Genomic DNA, 20,155 nt, shown 5'->3' on the forward strand with positions numbered 1-20,155 from the left:
TCTTTCTTTTCACTTCTCCACCAAAGCTATATTTTTCGGTTTATTTCGAAAACGACTCTTATTTTTTCCATTTTCAAAGTTTCGAAAAAATTTCAATATCGAATTTTCTAAGGTCAAAGTTATATCACGGAAGGTCTATTTTTCAATAGATTTGCTTAGGTTATTTCCGGATGCATCGAACTTAGAAGAGATTAATTTCATGCTTCGAAAATAATAAGGGGTAAATCTCAACCGAAAAAAATTCTAAAGGGAGATTTCGATTCAAAATGTCCTCGTTAAATCAGGCTAAAATTTGAAAATTAAAAAAAAAACCTTACATTACCTGAAATGTTTCATCTAAAATAAAATTCAAGATTGAATTGCAAATTCGTTTTATAAAATGCAATCACAAAAGCCAAATACGCCTCTAAAAGATAATAAAAATGGTTAATGCTCATATCATTTGGAATCTTCAACTAAAACAAAAATAAGGTGTATGATGGACATTCTTAAATGAATTAGAAGCACATTTGCTGCGATGTTGTACGATTTCAAAAATAAAAACGCACATTTTGTTAGTAAATGACAAAAGAAAATCACAAAAAAAAAAACCTCAAAAATCAACGTGACAAAACTGTAACACTTTTGCTCTTTCATTTTCTTATTCTCACATGAATTACGCAAGCGAAAAAGTGTAACATTGAACATGCTAAAAAGGAATGCAAAAAATGCAGCATTGTATGTTTTTTTTTTAAATCATTCCTTGAATTTTTAATAATTTTCGTGCGCTCCAAAAGACCTCGACTTCCGTGAATCAATCATTTAATGCATGTGTCATCGCTAATTCCAGTCAGTGTAATTGTGTGTGATCATCACAATTATTTATCGTCTACTCTTGGAGCTTTTTATGCTTCTCCCAGAGACACGATGTAAGTTGATGAAGAAGTGCTTGAGGTCGATGGGTCAGTCAATTTCGTTAATATATGTATTTCAATGTGAACAGTAAATGCAGGTGCTGTTCGTCAATAAAATTAACTCTGTGTTAAGTTCATGTGCTTCAAAAATAAGTTGATCCTCTTATTTTGTGCTAAATCTATTCTAATGACAAATCCCTTAATTCAATTGCCAAAAGTCTATAAAATGTACTCAACAGGGCCATGATGATTTGACATCGATGACCTAAATCTAATGTTTACTGTGAAACAATACAGAGCCATCAATTTCCCCATGACATTCACGACTGCCTCTTAATGTATATTTATACAACTTATAGATTCACTTACTATTATGTAGCATGTAGATAATGTATTACGATTCAAGATATTGACTGTGAAAACTGAAGATTCGCCATGGCAGATACTTTGCGGCTAGTAAAAAAGACTACCAAAAATAAACATTTTTTTTTTGGATGATTTACATATCATTTTGTAAACCTATCACATTCAACTAATTTTTATTTTAAAAATAATTCTAACTCAGGCGTTTCATTTATGATATTTTTGTAACATTAAAGCTTTATGTCTTTTCAGTATTACATATTTATAAAATTTATAAATGTAATTAGAATATGTTTGGAATTTAGTACAAATATGATTTCACCTATAGCCTAATATTGGGATTCCCTGTCCTCAAAAAAGCATCGAATATTTAGTACATTTATGTTCTAAATCTAAATGTTTCTGATTTCATTTTAAAAATTAAAGAGAAAACTTTGCTATATTAATACAGTGCCCGCTTTGTAATCCGGATGGATTTTTTGAATTTGTTCAACGTCTCGAAAATATAATACAATGTTTTTTTTTTGTAGAATTAGTATAAGTTTTAAAGAAGATTAAAAAGACATAATTAGAGAATTCTATGCTATTTATACTTCATTTATTAAACAAAAACATCACAGGATAATTCATTTTTATTACTAAACACATATTCATACATGAACTCAATCAAAATTATTTTAAATGTAACCGTCGACAACTCGTCCGGATTACGCCGATCCGGATTAGAGAGCGGGCACTGTAATTAGTACATGTCTGGAATTTAGTACAAATATGCTCTCGCCTGCAGCCTAATATTGGGATTTTCTGTCCTCAAAAAAGCATCGAACATTTAGTACATTTATGTTCTAAATCTAAATGTTTCTGATTTCATGTTAAAAATTCAAAAGAAAACTTTGCTATAAATTTTACTATATCTAAAATATTTCTTGCCAAAAAATGCGCAATGCGTCAGGTACAACGAAATAATTAGTACACAAAAGTACTAATACATCGCAGAATATTATAATTTTTAGTTTGAAATAATAAAAAATCGAAAAACAAATCTAAGTACAGAAATAAAAACAAAAATATGTAGTCTCCCCATAATTTTCCAATCCATAATTGTCTTGCACTAAAAAATATAAATAAGCATTTTACAAAATAAATGTTTCAAATGAATATAGGGGAAAGTGGTCTGCCTTTGAACGAAAAATGATGTTCAAAATTTGAGATTTTTTTCAGAGTAAACTACAACATGAGTTTTACTTTGCACTACACCAAAAAATTCTCTTGTTCATTAAGCTTCTATGCTTACCCCATTCAGGACTCGCAAGTCCTCAGTTTTTCCTGGTGAGAAACTTGAAAATGTGATGTCGATATATTCAAAGGCAGCCTGCATGGTCTGCCTTTGAATGTGGTTAGGCAGCCTTTGAATCTTAATTTTTCACTGAGAATATTAGGGCTGTAACATTAAACGGCCCATCATTGATTAGCATGAACCCTAATGCACTCAATAAAATCACCACTGTAGTCAAAAGTCATTATACAACAACATTTTTTACATTTTTCTGAAGCACTGTTTTTCACTTGAAAATTTGTAAGAAAACGCCTTTGAAGTTGACAATTGTCAGTTTGAAACATCCTGGCCGGAGCAAGATAGCAGGTTATAAGTATTTGTATGACATTCGTCAGTCAAAAGTAGGAGTTCTATTCTGCTCCCGGACAGGAAGCTGTCAGATGTTACAATGCATGGAAAGAGAGGATTCAAAGGCACACAACATTAAGATTCAAAGGCTGCCGCAGAGCAATATCTGCAAACTTTTATCACTCACAAAATTTGTCTCATCTGAATCAAAATGTATTTGGAGAAATACCATCCAAGAATAACCTTCTATGACTCACAATAGAAGATTTGTTCGAAAAATTATTTTGATTATGAAAAAACACATGAATTGTGGAACATCAAAATTACAGTTTAGAGCTCAGTTTCGTTTTTTTGCCCTAGCACCTAGAAAATAAGAGCTAGGGTCTGGATTTTTTGATGACTTGTGAGGATTATGAATATCTATCTAATAGTTAATAGAAAAGAATTTATGCTTTAAAGAAAAATGAAAAAATTACAATATTCAAAGGCTGCCGCATTCAAAGGCAGACCACTTTCCCCTATCTTAATTTAATAAAGCAAAACATTGAAGCACATTGCTTCAATTTTGAGACCAAAATAAAGATTAAACAAACTTAAAATATCCATACAGTAGAGTTCCTCAAATTTGAACATTTGGACATTTCTCACTCCTCAAATTTGAACAATATTTTCAAAAACGTAACGGAATTCATATAAAATTCACTTTTCCTAAATTAAGGGAAATACCTTTAGAGAATTTTATCAATTAAATTTGTTGTTAAATAAGCGGAATTTATTAAGGAAATTGATATAATACGACAATATTGAGGAAACACTAGAGAAAAATAGTTGTAATTCAGACTCCATGTAAAATTTCTTTTACATAACCTCATATTTTACATTTTGAATGTAACCGTCGTTCAAATTTGAGGAACTCGACTGTAATTCGAAACATAGAAATTGTGATAAATATATTTATAATTGCAATTTGAAACGTTCAGAGACTATCGTATATGCAATGCATCTCTCTAACAATAAATTACACTGCTCTTGTTCTGAGCGACCTGTTGTGCCTAATTCCCAATCGTTTAAAGTGACCACTTTCGCAGCTTCATTGGGAAACTAAAATAAATCCTATTGATATATCCAAGTGGTTTACCATTATCTTTTTTCTAAATGGTTTAAAATTAGCAATTTCTATTACAAAATCAAATTTTCTCTTTTATTTAACACCTGTCAATCGTCATAATAACGAAACGAGGCTGATAAGTATCGTCTTACTTTTTTCTTTAATTTTATATCTCATAATAAGAATCTTTCAAAGCTTTCAAACCTTCAAAAATACTGAAAATAGAGGATGTGCTTATAGTTTGGGACAGCTTATAATTTTGGACAGTTTGGGGGTAATTTTTTGAACACTAAAAATAAATTGATTAATTTATGGAATGTTCTTCCAGTAATGAGTAATGTATTATATCTAAATATTTATACTCTTTTTAGAATATATTAACATTAAATACTTTAAATTTTAAGTATCTGCAAAATAATCACATCTTGCATAAGCATTTCTTGGTTTATCACAGGTCACAAGTTTCGTTTGCACTTCCTATTTCATATGACGAAATTTCAACAAATTCAACAGAGGAAATTAAGATATTTGTCAGAAGTGATGTTTCGTTAACTGTGGATAATCTTGAAATCTTGGTTCTTACCCGTCAAATCATTGCTCTACCTGCCGATTTTACTCGGAGTTTTTTTTGAATTTTAACGGTATATTCTAGTACATTCAGAGAAAATCTGCAGATTCTCGGCAGAATTTCTCCCTAGAAAATCTGCATAACCTCCATTACTTCACAAAAATATTGTTGATTTATGAAGAAACTGTAGAAGTTATAAAGAAAATTGTATGCTCTGCTTAACAAGCATTACCGAGTACACATTTTAGATAAGTAAAAAAACTGCGAGCAAAAATACTAATTTCTTAAAAATCGCCAATCGAATGATACAAAAACACGAAATTTTGGTCGACACTCTGTTTAAAGTTTTCACTTCACTTTTCTCTACTTGTAACACGGCGTCGCAGAATTCTTTATTTTATATAAACACTGTGATATCACTAAGAATAACTCTATAGAATTTTGCAAACTTCAGTGAAAAATTTTTCCATCTCTTCTGACACATCTTGTCTGGAAAGTCTGGAATGTAGAAAAAATATACAGAATATCTACAGAAATTCGTCAGAGATTCGTCAGAAAATCTGCCGAAATATTCTGACGAATTTTGTCCCAAGCCCAAATAAAATTCGTAAGAATATCTACAGAATTTATCTGCAGATATTCTGTAGAGGTGTAGATTTTCTCTACAGAAATCTTAAAGATATCTGCAGATATTATTTGACGGGTAGCTAAGACATTTTAAGTTCCATAAATACTTCGCGTCAAAGTACGAAATCTTGATTTTGGAAATATTTGACAGCTTGAAATTTTGATCTTGATCTTGGTCTCAGAATTGTGGTAATTGTTCGTAACATAATCACTTTATGAGCATTTTTTTCACAAACATTTGTTTGTTTGTTTGTTCGCAAATGTTTGTAAATACATAGGAAAAATTTCGTAAAATTTTGTCATTTGTTCGTGAAGTTTTGCCGGACAAACAAAAATTTACGAATTTTACGAACTTTTTATAAAAAAAATACGATCATAGTAAATTTCAAGTACTCTGAAAAAATGTTTTGCTAAGCGGACAAATTAATCTTGTCAAAAGGATGTTGTTTACCAATTTGACAAATTTTTTTCTCAAATTTGATATGGTAAAACATCGTTTTGACAAACTTTCAACAAAATCCAATTGGCCGCCGATTTTGACAAAAGTTTTCCATATTCTTCTTGGAAGAACATCCTTTTGACAAACTCTTCTTGTTTATTTGACAAAACACTTTTTCAGAGTAGAAATGCACAAACATTTACGAACAATTTTACAAATATTTTGTTTGTGTAATCGTAAAGGTCTCTTATGCCTAAAGGCGTCTACACATTGGGAGCAATTTTCGTCAAAAATTGCGTTTTTGACAGAAATTTGACGTTTCCCCCTACAACGCTGCAGGGAATTTCCTTCAAAAAAGAAATTTTTGACAAAAATTGCTCCCAATGTGTAGAGGCCATAACGCACAATAACTTTTGCTTAGTAAACACGTTTTTTAAATTTCAATGAGAGTCAGTGAGATCTAGATCTAGTCATCTCGCTCATTCTCATGGGAAATTTTGGAAACATGTTTACAAACAAAAGTTATTGTGCGCTGAGCATTATGGTCTCTACAGATTGGGAGCAATTTTTGCCAAAAATTGCTTTTTTGAAGGAAATTCCCTGCAGCGTTGCAAGGCGAAACGTCAAATTTCTGTCAAAAAGGCAATTTTTGACGAAAATTGCTCCCAATGTGTAGACACCTTTATACACATTGGGAGCAATTTTCGTCAAAAATTTGTTTTCTTATGGCCTCTACACATTGGGAGCAATTTTCGTCAAAAATTGCTTTTTTTGAAGAAAATTACCTGCAGTTGTGTAGGCAAAAACGTCAAAATTCTGTCAAAAATACAATTTTTGACGAAAATTGTTCCCAATGTATAGATGCCTTTAAGGACGTCATCTGCAGTGCTGTAGGTGAAAACGTCAAAATTATGTCAAAAATATGATTTTTGACGAAAGTTACTCCCAATTTGTAGTGGCCTTGTAAATGTTCTTAAAAAAGAAACGTTGCTTGTTTTATTACAAGCCAAGTAAAATGCAAGACATATGCGATGCTTATTTGAATGACACAGACCTAAATGCCTGATTTAGAATTATTTTATTAATTATTTAACATTGACCAATATGATAGCCGCATTAAATCGCAATAAAACTCATCTTTGGCAAACGTTTATGCAAAAAGACGCAAGACTGAAAAAAAGACGAGTTTGAGACAGCCTTAAAAAAGAGTTGAGACATTCTTTTAGCTGAAATATATGTGTTTTGATAGTGACTTCATTGAATTAGATCATCAACATGGTTCCTTATATTCATTTAACTTATCACAGTCTTTTTGGCTATTTTTTTTCCATGACCTATCTACAAATGTATTAGCGTGCTTATGTGCTATAGAAATAGTAATGAGTACATAAAAACACTCCCTGAATTTAAGCGTGTTACATTTACTATTCGTTGTTGTGAAAGTCTGGAAAAATTCTCTAAGAAGACCCCTTAAGGGTTATACTAAACTCTATGTAAAGCATTTTAATCAGATTTTCCATCGTGATATTCAAATGAGTTCTGTCTAAAAACAAATTTTAACATACATTTCTCTATTTATACTCATAGTTAATTCATTACTTTCTATAGAAATATATTTATTTAAATGTAAAGTGTACGAAGAATGAGTGAAAGGACACAACGGGCGTGTCAAGTAACACAATTATCACCCGGCCGGATTGTAATCATCAAGCCAGAAGACAGTTGCAGTTGCACCGCTGTGAGAAGAATATTAATTTGGAGACTGCTTAATATGCATTTTGAAAGAGAAAATAGGACTTTCCATTATTATTCTTTTGTAATTCCATCCCTCGAGCTATTAAAATGAAATTAAAGATCTATTACAAATTAAAACAAAACTGACAAGTCTTTCCATGCAGACTGTACGAAAACCTGTAACTCAGTCGTGACATGTTACTTTTATCAAATTATGCCTAAAATCATAATCCAACTTTCTAATAATTCTGAACTTTATACAATGCAGTATCTTTTTCCAACTTAAGCCTTTTCACTACTGAATTTTAACCTAACAATCAATCAACAATATCAACGTAACAGAGTATAGGAAAATGGATGTGCAAATAAACATTATAATTTGTTATTAAAAGCCACCACATACTCATCTCATATTAAAGAATGTACAATCAACATGCCATATTGATTAGAGTCACTTCAATTAAAAGGCAACCTAAGAAATGAATGCGATTAATTGTTAATAGAATATTCATTTGATGAATGGAAAAAAATTAACATTATGTTAACTTGCAGCGATGTTATTAGAATAAATTAGAGAAAGATAAATATTATAAGCACCCATACCACTTACAAGGTTCATAAGCTCCGCCAGGTACTAATTTGAAGGCACCCAAGAATATAGAAGAATATAACATGAAACGTATACACTTAATTTTTCAATTTGTATTGTTTCAAAATTATTTTTTAACCCTTGAATGTTCAAACTTGGCAATTAAAGCAAAATATTGCACCAAATGCTTTCAAATGAAATGAAAAATTAGCTGAACTTTCCAATTTTCACTTATCATCAGAATCTTAGTATAATAATGCCCAATAATTTCAACATTCTCAGGTTAATGGCTAAGGAAAAAAAGAAATTGTAGAAGAGCTTTTAATTGAGAGTCCTGCAAAAGAGTTGTTTATTATTTAGAAAAGTATACAATACATTCTATTTGATGTGCAAATCACCTAGAAAAAAAAACTTTTTGCATCAAATATCAAAATTTTCTCCCTTTAATTTCTATTTGTGTTTTGTGATTGGTTCCAACTAGAAAACATTCAAAGTTTTAGCTAATCAAAGAACGCGATGTAACTAATGTGCATTAACCCTTTTAGGACGAATGGGACACCGGTGTCCCACTCGTCCTTAAAGGGTTAAAATTTTATGGTACTACTGCTGTGAAAAATAAACATGTCTTTTTTAGCACTTTACTGTTCTCAAGTGCTTCTGCATTATCGAATTGTCTTTGTATTGGCTTCTGTCTCGACTCGACCGTCTCGACTTTTCTTTGCAGTTTTGAGAACAGAAGCACTTGAGAACAGTAAATTGTTTAAAAAAAAAAACGTTAACTTTTCATTGAAATAGTACCATTAACGTGAAAAAAACGACATTGATAAATAGAATATGTGGAAACCGAAATTCGTCGGGGGATTTGGAGATACTCTAGGAAGACATCAAATCTTGCGGTCTCCAAGCGTTTATCAATGGCTGGAGGAAAAAGAGAGCCTTTTTAATTTCCATTCTAACAAACATTTCTGCTGTACAACCTTTTTCACACTTAGGGGGAGGTGGGGCTACTTTGAGCTGTGGGGCTAGATTGTTATACGGGGTCCCGGTCAAAATCCCGAAATCCAAAATCCCGAATTCTTAAAAGTGTTACAACTACTCCCACGATTGTATCCGCGCTTGCTGGGGGCAAAGGGAAATCTTCCATGTCTTAGGAAATTATTCTAAACATTTTCCTCCGTATAATTTCATCCCTTTCAGGATTTTGACTTTTCGGGATTTTAAAATTTTAGCCAATCAGAAAATGCGATGCACCAAAAATATTAATACCTGTGAAACATTTTTGTCTTTTAACGTTTTCTGATTGGCTAGAGCTTGAACGCTTTAAATTTAAATTTAATACAACAGAACGAGATGTTTCGTGTTGTAAGATCATTATTCCGCTGAAATATATTAGTTTCAAATTTTAGTTCTCAATTTTAGGTAGTAAGAACTTGAACGTCCTTGCGACTTAAAAATCAATCAAAGAACGCGGTTTAAATCAAATAATTTTGTTGAATTCAAGATTAAATTGCTAGTTATTGGATGTGTTAAATCAAACACATTTTGTACGAAGATATTGAGCTAAGGCCAAAAGTCGTTTTTTGTAATTGAAAAAGTTCACTTTAGAACATCAATATCATTTCAAAAGTATTATTGCTATTATTCTTGCTTCATTAAACTTATGGGCCATTACCACGGAGAATTTTTTGACTTGTTGCAAAAATTTTAAAACGGTTTTTTTGTTTTTATGAGAATAAATTCAATTTTGTTGAACTTTACCGTATTAAAAGTTTAAAAATAAAAATTGGGAACAGTTTTGATAGTACGAAAGGCGCCATCAATCGAGATTTCTCTTGAGACTTGCATGCATGTGAATTGTCTGCTGAGCAAATTCTCGTAAAAAAAACATTTTTCATTTCAGAATGCAGGTGTTTTGGATGAAATTCAAATAATTCTAGTTCCTTTGGATGTGAAAAATAGTTTGCTTATGGGCCATTTCCATTGAGAAAAATTTCAGATTTTTCTAATTCTCAATTCACAAATAAGTTCGCAATAAAGCCCAGTTTTAAATACGAAAATCTCATTGACATTTAGTGGTTTCGATTTAGCTTCTTAGTGAAAATGAACGAAAACAACCGAAATGTTCAAGAAATTACTGTTAAAGGATATCTTTAGTTGTTACTTGAAATGCGAATTGAAAGATTGAAAGAGATACTGGGAATTTCTAACCCTTACCAATTCAAAACAGCAACGATACTTTTTCCGACGCACGCGTGACACCTATCCGCCTTTAACGTAAATCGGAATTCTGGGCATAGTATTTTTCACCTCCAAGAAACCACAATTAACTTAAATTTCATTTAGAACCACCTTCACTGTGAAATGAAAACAAGTTATTTTTTAATGAGAATTTGCTCAGCTGACAACTTACTGGCATGCAAGTGTCAGATAAATACTCGATGGATGGCTCTATTCCCAATGTGAACAGCGTGGAAAACTGTTCCCAATTTTTATTTTTAAGCTTTTATGCGAAAAAGCTCAACCAAATTGAACTTTTTCTCATGAAAGCACCCTTTTTTCACATGAAGTTGAAGATTTTCTAACAAATTTGTTGAAAAATTTCTCAATGGAAATGGCCCATTAGGTCTTTGATTTACGGTAAAGGCAAGCAAAGTGTCAGAAGTGCGTTGGAAAAGTAGAATTGCAATTCTAAAGTGGTAATGGATACAATTTACCTTCGTCATCTCTTTCAGTGCTTAAATTTGCATACCAAATTATTAAGCAACCAAATGTGAACCAGATATTCCAATTCAAAGGTGAGCTTTTTTGACGAACTATTATGAATTTAGATTAACAAAAACGTGAATTTTTTTTTCAATGGGAATGGCTCAATTACCAAATATTTTGATTAAATAATTTGAGAATTAAAAATCGAGAACAGTTTCCAGCACTACTTTTGGGAGAAAACAGTGTTCCCACGCGAGAGAAATGATAGCATGACAGAGAATTCTAGGCATTTTTTTTCATTGCACATCAAATATAATGTATTTTACATCGAAGCCATATAATGGTTATATCATCAATATAATTTAAAAAAAATATATATTTAATAACAAAAGCAGGTTATTCACAAAAATCTGTTTTAGCTGTATGTTCTTGTCCCCCTTCCTCCTAAAATAGAACATTTAAAAGTAAAACCAAAATTTCCCAATCCAAAAATAAAAATTCTTAAGTAATCAAAATTAACCCTGAAACCTTACACCAAAAAAAAAAAAAATAAAACTTTAAAAATTCTCGCAATTATTCTCTTATCTTTCTAAATTTAAATTATTTCTAAAATAACAAGATATTTATTTTTACAAAACCTTTTTATTATTTCTTAGTTAAAAAGTAATTACATAGTAAGATAATCTGTACAAAATATTAATTTCAATGTTTCTAATATCTTTAATAACACATATTTAATTTATTGCTTGAAAATTTGGATTAACAAAGTTTTGTGAAATACATGAAAAACGGAAATATTTAAGCAATTTAGAACCCAATAATGACATATTTACGATTTTGGGGTAATAAATGCAAAAACCTAGCATGTTTCATTTTAAAAATACAACCACACATTTAGATTTATTGAATGATCAATATAATAAAAAATTTTGATCTTACAGAGAAAATAAATATTTCGTAAAATTGTTCGTAAATGTTTGTGAATTCCTTAGCGGGAACTTACGAAATGCTCGTAAATCGTATGACTCACAAATTTGTAAAAGTTTGTCCTTTTTTCACAAACATTGTTTTTTCTTTCACAAACATTTGTTCGTAAGTGTTCGTAAACACAAGAAATGTTCGTAAAATTTTGTCATTTGTTCGTAAAGTTTTAGCAGACAAATACAAATGTACGAACAAATATTAGTAAAAGAAGAAAAAATGTTCGTCACTGTGTTATCACACTTGCACATTAAAATTTTAATATGATTCACATTAATTGTCGCTGGTGAGAGTCTAAATGTGTAATTTGTGTGTCTGAATCATTTTATATTCAAAATTTCATCTAATTGTTGATAAAAAGGTAGACTTGGCCCACAAAATTTGATATAAATTGATTTATAGCATTAATGCGAAAAATTAATGTGATTTTCTCATTAATTTTTTAATGTGAAAAATATTAATGCTTTAGGTAAATTTAAACTTATTTTTGCAGGCCAAGTCCACTTCTTTATCAATAAATAGAAAAACCCCAAATATTAAGTGACTCAAAGACACAAATAACATATTTGGAGGCTTACAAACGACAATTAATGTGAATCACATTAAAATTTTAATGTGCAAGTGTGAAACTCCGTCAAGTTATCATGTTACGAACAATGTTTTTGAAAAAGTGCAAACTTTTACGAACTTTACAGTGTTCACAGTTATATGATTTGCAAGCATTTTGTAAGTTCTCAATGGAAATTCACAAACATTTACGAAAAATTTTACAGAATATTTTTTTCTGAGTACTTCCGATTTAATCGGGCTGTTATACAAAATTTCAAATAAGAAATTTTATCCAAGAATTGAATAAAAGCTGTTATTAATCCAAATTTATTATTCAAAAGTTATATAAAAGATTCTAGATAAAATTTGTACTTTTCAAAGAGAATCTACGCTACATTTTTTTACACTTTGTACAAAGTAATTTAATAATTACAAAATATCCTAAATAACTCCAAAAACCTGATTCGAAAAAATCCCCCTAATCATCAAAATAATAAGGAAACTCTTGTAAATACGACAATCTTGAAAAAAGATTCTTTAAAAAAGAAATTTCCCTTTTTTTGTCACAAAGATTTACTCACATCTCCGACCATCGGTTATAATTTGGGAGCAGTCGTTGGAATTTTGAGTGATGGGACATTTGAAGAGAGCCCCTGAATGATTAGTCTGAGGCTGCAAGTTCTGTCCAAGCGGAGCACCTACCAGCAACCTGAAAAAAAATGAAAAAGAAATATATTTACGACTTGAAAAGATGTACAATTTCTTAAGATATATATACAATCTATTATCACTCTTGTTTCATTCCATTTTCAATGCATGTCCCATACATATTCTGCTGTGTTAACAGAAAAATGAGATAGAACCACACCAACCTGTCTGCCCACATGCACAATGTACGGAAAGAAATCTTGTTCCGATTCCTTCAATGCATCATTCGTGCTTAAAGAGAAGGGAGAAATTGTCTGAGATGGATTGAAGATTCGTTATGAACCAGAGATGTTGCATTTAGAATTTCAAAATTATTCTTTTCCATCGAAAATTGAAGTAATCTGAACTTATGAGTTAATGCACTTAGAAACATTAACTGTATATTAATCTGGCATAAAATAAATCACTTTCAGTCCTCTACTTATTACAAATCTCTAACTGGTCCATCCTCATATGAATATTTTTAGCTTGGAATGCATTTTATGTACAATGAATGAATTTAAGACGAAACAAAATAACAAAATATGTCTTTCTAAGAATTCCAATCTCACTCCATTATTCTTAAACCATCTCGCCAATATTCACATAACGTCTGTATAGTTTGCAAAAACTGAAATGTGATCTGAAAATTCTCTGCAACAACCACAAAAATATCCCAACTGAATGTGAATTTAACAATATTTTCCACTGAATATTGCACAGAAGTTTGCTTATCAAATCACTGAGAAAAAAAGAGGATGCGATTAACATTTTTTCCTCAGAACTTTTTAGGTGTAAAAATATATCAACATTTTTAATGTTAATTTTACACCTTTTTCAGGGTAAAATTGACATGAAAAAGGGTAACTTTAACCCCTAATACACCTTAAAAGCATAATATTTACACCGTTTTCGGATCAATAATGCAGGGTAAAATTAACATTTCCGAAATACTATTTTAACTTTTTCGGATTTTTCTCAGTGTAATACTCTATGGTTATTTAACACCAATTTTCAAACGTATTTTATTATTTAGATGTTATCAGGATGCTCAAAATGTTTTTGTATCAGATGCTAGAGCTTTGAAGCAACTTTTCCAATATTTGTCAAGATTAATAAAATTGTTTAGCAGTCCAACCGGTCCAATTCATGAGAAAAGTATCGTATAAGGAGAAGTGGGGCACCTTAGAATTGGGGCAGCTTTGAAATTGGGTTTTTTTCTCCCATTTTTAAATGAAACTGGGCCTTATCAAGATATAACTTATCTTCAAAAACCAATTGCAAAGCTAAATTACACCATGAAAAGGTCTAAATTCCATTTAAAAATAAGAGAAAAAAGCCCAAGTTCAAAACTGCCCCAATTCAAAGGTACTCCACTTCCGCCTAGTCGTAAATTCGAGCATTTCTCAAATTTTTTTCTACTCCATAATTTCTTTATATTTATCGGTTCACAGTGAATTTATACTTTCCCGGCTTTCCAAAGCTTCCCAGGAAAGACCATTTCTAAAGTTTTTTATTTTATTTTTATGTACTGGGCTATTTCTGTCATTCTGTACATTGATCACTTTACAAATTTATTATACAGCTTACAATGTTTCGTAAAAAAATGTCTATTTACACCGGGCAGGACTCGAACTCACAACTGTGACTGTCGAGCCGAGGGTCACACCGCCTAATAGCCGAACGCTCTTACCAGTTGCACCACGGACCCCCCTCATTTCTAAAGTTGGCGAAAGACGTAATGCTCTTGATTGAATTAAATTCAAAAATAATATTGCGTTTCAGCAAAATTAAAATACCGCGGGTGCGGATGACGTTACACCCTGGCTTTTCTTGAGCTTTTCTTTAATTACAGCGCTTAATGATGGTCTAGAAACTATTCTTAAAAGCTAGTCATGAAAATTATGAGTTTAAAGACACCCCGGGAATGCAAAGTCACCCCCATTGGTACTTTAAACATTTTTAAATTTATAAGCTTTTAGCTTCACAAATTTCAATAATTCGTTAATGTGGATAATTAATATCAAGGTTTACCTGGGCCAGGAAGACTAAAAGCTGCATATTTTCTCTAATTTTTTTCAACATAATAAAAAAAAGGTGGCAAAGCGTATCAGGCTTTGCGAAGTGCTCGAACTCGTGACTTAGATGCTACACCTCACACGAATTTTCGCATCATTGACCGGTTCAAAACCAATTTGAACATATTTATAAATCACTAAAAACTTTGTCCAAAATACACCCTATGAGTAATATAATTAATTTTCGGATAAAATTAGTTATCGGTTACGAACCGGTTTATTAACGGTGCATAACCAATTGAAATTTGATCAAGTTTATCAGAAATTCCAAGACCTTTCCAACGTGCCCATTATTATTTATGGTATCGATATATATTTGTTACAATTTGACCATGTTGTCGTATATCCCATTTTGGAAGAATCTTCTGATCATAGATCGCCCAGGAACCCCTTTCTCGTAATGTGGATGTTTCAGAGGCTGTGCATTCTCATTGCATCACCCGTCCAAGAAACAACGGTCTTGCCTATTGCGCCACTGAGATCTCCATGATCCCCACTGAGTGCCCATGCAGAAACATGATACCATTCTGTTAACTCTTTCCGGACCGCAGCATATGCTGCAAGCCAATTTCACAAGTTTTTCATCAAAAATACCTAAGCTCAGGAATTAATTGAGGTCCTACAAAAAATATCTTACATTTGGACATCCTTATACTTTGTAATCATCCACAAGAATCGGATTTTTATCAATTCTGAACAATTAAAAAATATTGTTTTTCACAGAACATTCATATGCTGCTTTGGGTACTCAGAGTCCCAAAAGAGACGAAAGAGTTAAGAAATGCGTTCTCTAGAACCTTTTAGCCCTTTAACGACGAGACAGTTTTCGCTGATCGAAAATTAGCTATAAAAATGAAACCGATAAACAAAACTTTTGAAACGTCTTACATCAAACTTTAGAAAAGCCAACACAGTCTGATTCGGTGTATTTTTTGTCTCTATGAACGATATAAGATCAGGGAATTATATCTGTAAACTTCTCTCTCTCTGTGGAGTTCAAAAAGTAATTGCAAAATTATTTCACTTATGATCTCTACACACTAGAGAAGTTTATGTCCACATTGAAGTGAATTGCCTACGCTTGTGTAAGAAAGACTGTCAAACATAGACATAAATTCCTCTAGAGTAGAGTAGAATAGTCCATTAAGCATTTAAAAGTAACATTCAAAATTTTCTTAAATTTTCAATTAGGAATTCAGCCTTTGGGACCTGACTTTTAGGAAGCTTAAAAAAACCCATTGGGCACTCAATGGGTCAAGTGGTAGAGCATTCGCTCTATGATGCAATTGTCCCAGGTTCGAATCCCCTTCAGGTCACCAGGAATTTTTCTGGCGTTAAAGGTGTTCGGATTGCATCCAGTGAGCTTCACTGCACTTGATTGCACGGGCATTGGGACCGACAACCTCGTCCCATACAAGAAAAACAATAATGCATGTCTAGAAATCCCCTTGTGGGAAGGCCTTGTTCCTTCATGGAATGTTGTGCCAGAATTATTATTATTATTATTTTAAAAAAAAAACTTTGTTTTCGATAGTCGTCACGTTTACTTAAAGCACAGTATAAGTAGTAAGAGAATGACCGGCTTAATGTGTTTATATTAATTTTTTTTAATTCTTCTGTACAATAATAAAAAGACACAAAACCTATGTTTTGTGGATACCAGTGAATGCTAAGCATCGTTTGTCATGTGTAAGGAATTGACTTGGCTATAAACGAACTTAGTCGTCTCTGGACTTTAGTCGTAAGTGTGTCTAGGGCATAATTTAAACATCGAATTGAGCAGCATACAAAAACACGTATTGGAAACTCGAATATTAATAAATATGATATAGTTGTAAACACTGACTTTTTTTATAATTTGTTATTAGACTTCAGAGAACGAGACCTATATATCGCTCCTTGGAAATTACAAGGAGTCAACTCACTTTGATTACTTGCATAATTTTGTTTGAATTAAAGGGGCACAAAATATATTCATCGTTCAAATTTTTGTGAAACAGGGGACTAACTCAAGCAAGTTGATCCCTTGCAATTCTAATTTCAGCAAAATTTGCACGTCATTTAGAATGACAAGGGCCTAACTCATTAAAAAACATTTTTTGAAAGGTAAAAATATAAAAGTTTCGATGTTTATATTAGTGCTCATACAAATAGAAAAGAAATAAATTGTTTTTGTTCAGTCATTAAATTGAGATACTTATTTACACAAAGTTGAATCTTTCATGCTGTCTCCTGAAAAATGGCCAAAAACACTGTGCGACACGTTGTGGGTGTCTTTGACGAGAGTGCCAAAACTTGTTAGAGGGTCATTTAAGGACCTCAAATCTGCAATCTGTTTGTCCGGGTCACCTCTAGATTTTTTTAGAAAAGCATTTTTTGTTTTTTGCTGTTTTATAAAATTCAAAAATTCAAATCTCCGGTCCTATTTATCCAGTGGTAGTCACATAAAGCTAAAATGACGCGTAATTTCATCCTCTATAACTTTTGTGAACATATCAAGAACCTACGATGAAAATAAAGTGTATTTTTTAAAGATTTTTTGAAAAAGTGCACCCAAAATTATGCATTTTTCTGTGTTTTTTCCAACTTATAATAATTCTCCCACTTAGATAGAACATTTTATAAGCCAACTACTATGCCTAAAAGTGAGTAAATTTAATATTCTTTCATGTCTTTTTAGTTTGGATTTTCTATCTTAATTCGTTTATTCACAATAATTTATTGAAAATAAAATACATTAAAATCTCTTATTATATATAATTATTTGGTATCTTTGTCTAACCTACTGAAGAGCATTCTCTTTTGCACTCTCACTGACATATTCCATATAAAAAGAGCTGAAATGAAAGAAAGAGACTTATATAGAAATAGAGAGAGAAGAATAGTTGTTTGGCACTGATAACAACTATTCTTCTCTCTCTATTTCTATATATGTCTCTTCCTTTCACTGCACCTCTTTTTATATGAAATGTGTAAGTGAGAGTGCAAAAGAGAATGCTTTTCAGTAGGTTAGACAAAGATACCAAATAATTATACAGAGATTTTAATGTATTTTACATTCAATAAATTATTGTGAATAAACGAATTAAGATAGAAAATTCAAACTAAAAAGACATGAAAGAATATTAAATTTACTCACTTTTAGGCATAGTAGTTGGCTTAAAAAATGTTCTATCTAAGTGGGAGAATTATTATAAGTTGGAAAAAACACAGAAAAATGCATAATTTTGAGTGCACTTTTTCAAAAAATCTTTAAAAAATACACTTTATTTTCATTGTAGGTTCTTGATATGTTCACAAAAGTTATAGAGGATGAAATTACGCGTCATTTTAGCTTTATGTGACTACCACTGAATAAATAGGACCGGAGATATGAATTTTTGAATTTTATAAAACAGCAAAAAACAAAAAATGCTTTTCCAAAAAAATCTAGAGGTGACCCGGACAAACAGATTGCAGATTTGAGGTCCTTAAATGACCCTCTAACAAGTTTTGGCACTCTCGTCAAAGACACCCACAAAAAGGTAAATTTTGTCGCACAGTGAAATTAGTTGGCCCCTTGTAATTTCCAAGGAGCGATATCATAGTTACTTTACTATATAAGGATCCTTGTACACTGAAGAAATGATCGACTAAGTCCAGTGTTTACAACTACCCCATGTTTAATACTGCCTCACTTTCGTCGGGGTAGGAAATGGTTGTACTACCACTTTGCATTTGCACAGTAATCACAAAGTTGAAGTTTTGAGATAAAGATTCAAGGATATTTCTTGCCTGACTTCAATACCTGATAAGGGGTCATCAACATCTGAAACACCATCGTCAAAAATTGAACATACTAAATCGAGAAAAGTCTAATTCTTCATGCATTTACAACAATCCATTAAGACAGAAATACATTTCATTAAAACCTTAGTGATTAAGCATTACTTTTATTGAGAATCACTTGATCCTTCAAATGAACTTCCCACTTGACTCTGATGAACTCTTTATTTCATTTATCAGTGATTTCTTCTCGGAATTATCATGAATAAATTGAATTACGAACTTGCAAGATGAATTGTGAAGTTTGTAGATGAAAAGTTTAATAGCTAAGTTCTATGAAAAGAGATTTTTAAAAGTGAATTTCGCAAGTATCATCCATCAGTAATAGAATTCCCATAGATTCACCAAAAAATTTATATCCACCACATGTGCTTAAGAAAGACTGGATTACCACATAAACACTCTCCTTCATCCAGCATATGTTGATATTCATGAGGAACACCAGAATCACCCATGATGACATATCTAGAATGAGCGACTATGTGGCTCCAAAAATCCCAAGTCACATACTATAAGTCATGGATCCATTGCATCTTGTCAGCATCTCTCTCTTTTGTGTCCCAGAAAACAGCATTCGCGAAGCATTTACAAATGAGGTCAGAGATATAAAAACACCCAGAACGAGACCAAATGTGGGAAGTGACTATGTCTAGTCAATAACAATAAAATGAAAGTTTCCGGAAGAAAGGCCGAATAAAAAGCATTTCAAAATTTTATTTTTTAAAGCCATGCAAAAACATAACAACATAATAAAGTGAAAAATTATTGAATTGCTCATTGATTATGTACATAACAAATTGATATGTGCTGCAAAATATAAACTGGATGATATCATAAGTTATGCCTTCCTTAAAATACATTTAAACCCCATATATTATCCTCAATATTCATAAGAAGCTGTAGAAGAGACCGTGACAATAAATTCAAATATTTTAAAGCAATCAACATTCTTCATTCACAACTGCTCACATTATTTGTAAACATGACACGATTTGGCCGTAAACAATACTAAAGCGAGGGCAATACGTATAGTATTAGAGGTTTCTGTTTCACGAGTTGTCCGAGTTTTCTGAAAAATTCTAAAATAATATTTTCTTTTAATGATTGTGTTCGCTCCAATAAGCGAAAAGTGAAACTATGCACAAAAGATCATAAGTGAAAATTTCGAAATATGCCAGACTAAATAAAATTTCAATAAATAGACTAATGTAAATCCTATAATGACTGTGGGTTAAATCTGAGGCAATTGAACTCCAATAGCACGGATAAAAGGGGATAGTAAACTTTAAGTCTTTCACAGAGAAAAACACGCTGTTTCTTTTTCCTTCTTAAATCATTAGCATCCCAAAGTGTGTGGGCGACATCTTTTACACACGATGCGGCC

The 20,155-nt window shown here is 31.6% G+C and overlaps 1 protein-coding gene across 1 annotated transcript in view; it reads right to left on the reverse strand.

The window, feature by feature from the left end:
* Positions 1 to 20,155, reverse strand: part of LOC129806530 (integrin alpha-PS1) — a 57,573-nt gene that overhangs the window by 21,811 nt on the left and 15,607 nt on the right. The window contains exons 2-3 of the mRNA XM_055855174.1: positions 12,763 to 12,890; positions 7,967 to 7,990 (exon numbers count right to left, since the gene is read on the reverse strand). Of these exons, the coding sequence (XP_055711149.1) occupies positions 7,967 to 7,990; positions 12,763 to 12,890 (152 nt within the window). The remainder of the gene's footprint in view (positions 1 to 7,966; positions 7,991 to 12,762; positions 12,891 to 20,155) is intronic.

The sequence above is a fragment of the Phlebotomus papatasi genome, chromosome 3 (assembly GCF_024763615.1).
Source record: "Phlebotomus papatasi isolate M1 chromosome 3, Ppap_2.1, whole genome shotgun sequence".
Taxonomy (NCBI): Eukaryota; Metazoa; Arthropoda; class Insecta; order Diptera; family Psychodidae; genus Phlebotomus; species Phlebotomus papatasi.